This window comes from Mesitornis unicolor, unplaced genomic scaffold (genome assembly GCF_000695765.1).
Source record: "Mesitornis unicolor isolate BGI_N332 unplaced genomic scaffold, ASM69576v1 scaffold38569, whole genome shotgun sequence".
In the NCBI taxonomy this organism is placed as follows: Eukaryota; Metazoa; Chordata; class Aves; order Mesitornithiformes; family Mesitornithidae; genus Mesitornis; species Mesitornis unicolor.
In genome coordinates, this window is record NW_010210008.1 from 20,656 (window position 1) to 28,762 (window position 8,107).

The following is an 8,107-nucleotide window of genomic DNA, read 5'->3' on the forward strand; positions in this document are numbered from 1 at the left end:
TGCTGCCCGGTGAGTAGAGCCGCTGCGGGACCTAGCGGAGGTCTCGGCCGCGCTCCATACCCCGAGGGATGGGGCTTAACCGCGCCTGGGGGGCAGGGGAGAGGAAGGAGCGTGAGGAGAAACGATCGTGGCAGCGAGCACCTTCCCGCCGTGACGAGCAGCGCTGGGGAAGGGTGCAGCGTGGCTGTAACCCTCCGAAACCAGCGAGAGTAGCTGCGCTGGCTGCCCACCCCCCGTCACCTTACGGGTGCAACAAGGGAGCTCTGGTGGAGGGTGCCACGGTACATTTTGAAAGTTCGGCAGAAATGTGCAAGTGCGTTAAAAAGTTCGGAATTTAAAAATCGGACTGCAGCTTGCATGTGTAACCATACATTTCCTCACCCTCCTGTGCGGATTAGAGAGTTATCTCAAAGCACTTAGGTTACGAAGAGGTTTGAAAGCTAGGAACTGCTCCAGCAGAGGTTGCCTACAAGCCTAACTGGGTTATTCTGAAAGAATGAGTCCATCTGTGAATAAGGAATGATGTGAGGATGTAATTAAAGAACCCCTGCTTCACACCTGAGCAGAGCTGACTACTCCCTTTGCAAGTATTTATTTAATTTTTTTGTCTCCTATGACCTATTTATTAAACAGTATTAAAGACCAGCTGTAACAATTTACAGTCTGTTTCCTCACAGGTGCTCTTCAATATAGTACCTCAATGTACTTCTTGCTTTCACACTTCTGTGAAACAGTATCATCATCCTTTTTTCAGAGATGTAGGCGGGCTGACACAAAAAAGCATTCACTAACTTTAGATTCCCGTGGTGACACATTAGAACCCAAGTTTACTTGCAACTAAATTATTACTTCAACTACTCCAAGCCTGCTTCTCACCAAGTACTGCAGTGGTTTGGGTATTTAGCAGGCTGAGTGCATCCTGTTAGTAAACAGCGACAGACGTTGTTTTAATGTGATTAACCTGATGCTGAACCTTTGTGACAGCTGTGGGGATAAACCCCAGTTTTCCAGAATAGCCTTCAGCTGTCTTTAATTAAAGAGCTGCTCTTGTCTTCTTGCACTTTTTTATACATTACCACGCAGCTTGCAAATTCACCAAACCAACTCTTGCAAATAGGAGGGTGCTAAGGACAAGAGCCTCAACTCATTCTTACAGCAGATTCAGTGCAGAGAGGGAAGCAGGGTCTGGGGGTGGGAAAAGGCAATCGCGTGATTAAAGACCATAGGTGCTTGCATAATGGGGCCACCTTAAGGTCCCACCAAGCTCACTGCCCCAGTTCTGCTTTCTGACCATAGTGTGCTCCTGTTATTCCTCCTGCATCTTGATCATCCTTCAGACTTGGTGCTTTGCACAGCACAGACGTCACCGAGAGCATTAAGGAAAGCACAGAGAGGCCGTTTCTCTGCCCCTGCCAGCCCAGAGCGATCACTGCAGAGCCTGGCTGCGGTCGGAGCACTCCGAGTCAGGCGTCACTGTCACCCACTCCACGGGCAGTGAGGAGAGGGGAAATGCCACTTACCTGTTTCTCAGTGCTTGGTTCACAGTATCAAAACAAGCAAATTTATTCTCTTAAAAAATTGACATGTGACCACGGTTTTTGGGGGCAGTGATCTCGGCAACAAGTTGAAGCAAGAAAGGCTGTTCCTGATGGCTTATGAAAACAGAGGGGGAAAATCTAAGCAAAAAAAAAAAAAAAAGTTTTTATAATGCATACAGATCAAAGGTTTCCACTTCTGGCAAGATCTTGGAGATGCATCGGCAAGTTTGCCTGTTCCCAGCTTCTGAGCTACTGGAGCTCTATGACTGTCCAAAGGGAGCATCACTATAGGAAATCATACACATATTTAACATGAAAAAATGATTCTGTAGCTTCAGTCTTTGAAAGAATGGCTTAACATTAAAAACACACAAAACATCATAGGCTGTATTAGATGCTAATGATGACATTCATTATGTATCATAATTATGCAAAGCTGTGCATCTTAATGTAATTATGTATCTGCAGAAATAGTTATGTTTGCATTGTGCCCATTTCAAAGAGAAAAGTTATGGGAAATATGACCTTCCACAAAAAAAAAAATCATGTGTTTCTAAAACGTTGGGTTTTTTTTTCCTCTATGCATGTGGAAATTTAAGGGACTAAATTTTTAAATATTGAAAGCTACTCAGAAAACTAGGAAAAAAGGAGAGCAGGAAGGTATAGTGGAAAACGGCTTGCAAAGACTTAATATTACACAGCACTTAGCACAATCTGAACTCTCAAGAGCTTACAGACAACGAACCACGGCAGAATGGTGAAGTTCAAACTCTCTAAACATGGCAGGGCTCCAACTTGGGCAACAGGAATTGCAGTTTTAAAATCAAGCCCAACCCAAATATAACGTGATAACTTACTGCTACTTTCTCTCTGTCTGTCTTTAGTGTTTCCCTAATTTCAGCAATCAGAAAGTCACCTCACAGCTTTTGATCTCTGTGGCTTAGCCACCTCAGTCACAAAGACAACTGCACAGAGGTGTCTGGAGGTTTGCATTTCCCCTTCTGTTCTTTTATGGTGCTTGAAGTAGCCTTAGGATTGGCATCCCCACCATGGAGGACCTGTCCGTTCAAATGTAAAGCGTTGCATTCTACAAAATAACGCCACGAGAAAAATGGCATGTTATGAAAAGGAGAAAATACCACACCACTTGGGCATCTGATGTGAGCAGATGAGGCCCCAGACCCCAGGACACACGCCAGCCCGTGCCAGTCAGGAGTGGAAAAGACTGCGGTTTGCCCTTGCAGCTGCCTTGCTGACAGGACACCACTGCAGCCACTCAGACGTTGGTCTGCCTTCTGCTCACTAGAGACTGCAGTAAAAAGGGACTGGGTTAAGCAGTGTGGCCCCAAAGCGTCAAAAAGAAAACGGTATTGTTTTCAGGTACTGACATTCATGATGAAAGTTTGAAAAGAAAACAAACCCCCAAACCCCAAACAAACCAACCCCAAACCAAAACAAAACCCACAACTCTTTTAATTCTGCATGTTTGATTCACTAAAAACTAAAGAGTTTTTCTTCTACAGTTTATAAAGGCACTTTTGGGGAAGTCCACTTTAGAAATCGAAGAGGAATTCTGGAATTGGCCGGAGCCATTAGATGCACCACAGGACGATCTCCGTTCGCCTACCTACGCTATGGATGCTACTGTGGTCTGGGAGGAAGAGGATGGCCCAAGGACAGAGTAGACTGGTAAGAGTAACAGTTCACCTGAGTAATTAAGTGCTGAATGTGTGCAGAGAACAGCAAGAGGACTGAAATACGAACCAGGCCTATTTAACATCAGTGAGGGATCCGAGTTTAAATACCTCGGGCTGCTAAGAAATTCGGCCGCGTTACAGTTGTGTTACCGTAGGTGTACGCGAGTCCTGCTCTCGTTGCGTTAATACTGCTGTTGCTGTGTGGCCAAGAGCTGAAGAACTAAAGTCTTCCTGGAGAAGCTTTAAAGCTCAAACATTCAAGCTATCTATAAAAGTAAAAATTAAAAAAAAAAAAATTAAAAAATTACAATTGAAAAATCTTTTCATTTCCCTACCACCCATCCCATTTTACTGGTACTCAAAATAATGCATGGAAAACTTCTGTAAAATTCAACCTGCTGAAAAATAATTTAGTAAAAGGTATTATGAGTTGTTACTAAAATAAACCAGACCTTTGTGCTTAGTACTAAATCCAGCATACCGACTGCCATCAGTTTAATTTACAGTCCAACACTGGTTGACTAAAAGATGGTTTTCTCATTACAGTAGTTAAAGAAAGGTTTGTATTTTCAGGTTTATCATTATGATACATTTCCTCACTGTATGTGACATCTCAAGTTCTGAGTTACCAGATACGTTGTAAATTAAGAGGAAAACAAACACCTGATCCTCATATTTAGGGCAGAATATACGGGAAGTTCAAATCCGGTGGGTTTGGGTTTTTTCCCATAAAGATTCCAGTCGTGATTAGACCCAAAACTTGTCAAATCTTTGCCCACATATTTCAAGTTTCTGTTATTTTGTAGACGATTTTGTAGGATGTAGCTGCTACTTCAGTGACTGGGAACACATACAAAAGAAGGGACTGTTACCGTCCTGGTCAGCGTGTACCAAAGATAACGCTGGACAATCTGCAGTTGGCTCGTCAGCCACTGCAGACCATTTTCCATGTGAAAGCCCCACTGTAGCAAGAAGCTGCTTCTTCACGCAGCATGGGCAGCTCTCTGTGCTCTGGGTTTGATGGCTACAGAACGAGGACGATGAGCCAGAACCGAGCGACCTCACTGCTGCGTTTGAACAGAACCAAGAATTGCACCAACTGAACGTGGGGACAAATGTTCCCACCACGTCTTATTTCTTGAAGTTTTGAACTACACTGTGCTCTGTTTGCATGCAGAATTATGCCTGAAAACCATCCGAGTGACAATACAGAAACACTGCATCTGAAGCAAGAACATCTGTAATGGAATTGTGCAAACGTTACTGCACGTTAGATTTCTGCTTGCCACTTACAAACTCCAAAACAGACAATCGCACGTTGCTTTCGTAAGATCAAATACAAAATCCTTAAGGATCTGTTTTTATTTAAAATGCTTAAAGGAGGACAAAAGTAATTCTAACCATTTTTGTGAACATATGAAGATAAACTGCACTGTAGCAAAAGCAGCCATATTTCCTGGTTTATTTACCTTAGTACTGCTACAAAGACTTCTTGTTTTTATTATTATTGCTGTGCACTTAATGAACATGCTGAGTTACTGCAGTCATTTGCTGCTCAGCTGTTACGAACTGCAGGATCTGTGAATCGCGATTCATGTGGAATTACCACGCAATTATTTAATAAGCATGGCAACAAACAGTAATAGCAAGAGAGCACTCACAGCGTTAACTTTTTGTATTGCAGACACATCCCTCAGGCAATCTAAACACCACCTAAACACCATGTGCCTACTGTAGTATAATGGGTTTAGGCTACCGGGAGGGAAATGACTGACTGAATGCGAAGAGCTTGTGGATACACCCTGTTCTCCTACCGAGTCAAGGGAGCAAAAACTTACAAGCTGTCTAAATTCAGGCCCTTGTTACGTCCCTTGCTTGCAAGAACTGTACCAGAAGAGTAATTCTTTTTTTAAGTCTTAAAATACGCCATTAACGCTTACCTGTACTGCTCAGTTGCACAGTGTGATAGAAAGTCTGTGAACTCATCATTCCAGTTCTGACAAGAACAATCTTGAAATCGTAATTTGGGGCAATTTTCCCATGATACTGAGCAAACAGTTTTAGTTGTATTATGGCATTAGACACCGCCTGTGCCTATTCGTTACTGAACATTTCCCCCGCTCTCAGCTTTTCTGCCACCATCTAAAGACTCTGCTATGAGATGACATTGATGACAGCAAGCTACAGCCTAACAATTCTCCTTGTCCCTTCCCTGCCGGTAACTCTTGCAATAGCATCAATAACTGGCAGAAAAATATATCCTTCATTATCTGACAAACTATTTTGGCGTTTAATCGTTTTCTTGGAAGGGGCTGAGAGAGAGGCATAGTTACAGAAAAGTTTATTGTGTTTAAAACTGAGAATGCTTTAAAAGATTCCTCGTATTTTCATCTCGGAGGAAGTTCAGCTATATCAATGTGTGTCAGACGTTTTCCCCATCACTCATTACATGAAAGAGGAGTATTTTTTTCCAGGTGACCTATTAAACAGTTACCCTGTTTTGATTCCTGAGCAGGTAACAGTTTTACATTCACCTATGTTGAGTGTTTTATTATTTCACAAGCTGTAGATAAAACCCATCCAGATTGTGTGACCATAATCCCTGCAGTATGAATTAAGGCTGGCCCATTTCCGTTCCCCTCAGGTGCTGCTTTAACCATGACTGCTGCTATGGGCTGGCAGAACAAGCAGGCTGTCACCCCAAGACAGAAAGCTACTACTGGGAATGTGAAGACCGTACTCCAGTGTGTGGTGAGCAAACACTTCTAGTTGGGGGTTTTTTGGTGTCTGTCTTTGGTTTTTACTTCTACTGATTGTCTCATTGACTTCAGAGAAAGACATTTTCCTAATTAACTTCATTATTTCACCATCCTACCTTTTGTGACTTTTTTGCCAGGGTAAGCTGTGGGGTTTTTGTTTGTTTGTTTAGGTTTGTTTGGGGTTTTTGTGGTTTGCTTTTTTATTTTAAATCCTCTCATGTTGTTTATGCTACTTGTGCTACCGAGTTCTATGGGTAGCCAGTTCCAGTGTCAACATATATACATTAACAACACTTCCATTTCATAGCAGAATTGGAGTTCATTCACAAAACTGAACACCTCTTCTGCTCCGAGATAAATCTCAAGCAAAGATTTGGCTAAGCTTTTAAAACGTTCAAATTCTCAGAAAAAAATCTAATCGAGGATTCTTTGGTTTACAGCCAGTTGCAGAGGAAAAAACCACACATTTCTGGGTTGGCACAATGAACCCAAAGATACATTGATGTAGAAGCAAATGTTCATGCCAAGAAGAAACATTCATGCCAAGCAATCTGTTAAGTTACAACACTACAATTGTAAAACAAATATGGCCAGATATAGATTTTACCCAACTGAAGCACACTTTACCTAACTTCTTACTGAATGCCTTAATAAAAAAAGGTGGTGATTTACTCTGAACATGGAACATCTTTGCATCCCTTATTTCACGTACATAATTGTAATGCTACCTGGGAATTAGTACATTAAAGCGTATGTGAAATGGAAAATATATTCCCAAACTCAAGTTTCACTGGAGCAACAGGGTGGGCAGGGAAGATCACATCCCACCTTGTGAAGAGGAATCAGTTATCAGAGTTCCTTTATTAAAGAACATGAAGAAGGGTATTTAAATATTTATCAAACTGTTATATTTTCACCTGCCAAGACAGTTCCACTGATTGTCAGTTGTCACTAAACCAAACCACGCTTGTGTATCCTCTCTTGCTGCAATGTCCTAGCATGGAGCTCTGCCTAAAGAACACAAAGGAACAAGTCTTGCTAAAGCTCAGTACGTTTCCTATTGCACTTGAAATAGAAGAGCCATTTATATGGCAAACATGAAACGTGAGGGAGCAATTCTTGGTATTCCACTTGGTACTGTTACTGACTTCAGACTAACATCAAACTTACTGTGTTTTCTTTCAGAATCACTAGAAGACAAATGTCAAAAAATGGCATGTGAATGTGACCGCGAAGCTGCCAAGTGTTTTTCTAAAGCTCCATATCACACAAAATACCTTTTGTGGCCAGACTTCATGTGTGGTCAGATTCAGCCTTTGTGTAGGCATTAGAGGCAGAACATCAATCTTTATGAAGACTCTGTATGTGTTTAAATCTACTTCTTTTTTTTTGTCACAGTAGTGACAATAAGTGATCCTCTCCTTTCTTGAGCCTCCTTCCTGCCACCTCAGCCTCTCCACCCCACAATGGCCAAAGTAAACATTTATTTTCTTATTTACCTTCTACAGTGCATGGACTAAAAGCAAGTTCATTAGTTCTGTGTAAGCTTTTATTGACTAAATAGGAATTTGAGTTTATCAGCTTAAGGAGTAAGTGATTTAAAATAATTTAGTTTATATTCAGATTCATAATATAATTCACTGTAAGCTTTTCATCCCTGCTCTGCTGGATATAATGAAACTTTTCCACCACCACCGTTAACATTTGTGAACTTTGAATTGACTGGAAGAAATGCATGAAGTGACAGTGTCAGCAAAAAGAGCCCTCTCATCTATATTAAACAGTTACTCTGAAGCCTAATTTAACTTTTGCATCTAATTCACCTTAAGTAGTCCTACTTGTATTAAAAAAATGCCTAATAATTGTTCTTTCTAGTATTTAGTTTTTAAATACTGTTTTCTAAGAAGTTCACTTGATATGGCTCAAGCTCCTTACTCGATGTACACCTTGAGTTTCCTCTGGGCACGGGGGTAAGTTCTGCCCTTCAGAGCCAGACTTAAAAGTGCAAACGCAAACCAGCACCAAAACAGGTACATGAAAAAAGTAGCAGTCAGTGGGACCAACTGCCTTTCCCAGAAGTATTTGAGCTTGGACAGCAAGCATTTGCAAAGTT

General features: G+C 41.6%; 1 protein-coding gene across 1 annotated transcript; it reads left to right on the forward strand.

Annotated features, from left to right (window-relative positions):
• Window positions 1-68: 68 nt before the first annotated feature.
• LOC104547393 (group 10 secretory phospholipase A2-like) lies at window positions 69-7,325 on the forward strand. The gene is made up of 4 exons (XM_010193051.1): window positions 69-294; window positions 3,062-3,227; window positions 5,880-5,986; window positions 7,180-7,325. The coding sequence occupies exons 1-4, from the start codon at window positions 69-71 to the stop codon at window positions 7,323-7,325; spliced, it is 645 nt and encodes a 214-aa protein (XP_010191353.1).
• The last annotated feature ends 782 nt before the right edge of the window (window positions 7,326-8,107 follow it).

Coding starts and splice junctions, on each gene's coding strand:
- LOC104547393 (XM_010193051.1), top strand. CDS start 69: ATGGGGCTTAACCGCGCCTGGGGGGCAGGGGAGAGGAAGGAGCGTGAG. Junction 295..3,061: donor TGCCACGGTACATTTTGAAA/GTTCGGCAGAAA, acceptor TTTCTTCTACAG/TTTATAAAGGCACTTTTGGG. Junction 3,228..5,879: donor CCCAAGGACAGAGTAGACTG/GTAAGAGTAACA, acceptor CGTTCCCCTCAG/GTGCTGCTTTAACCATGACT.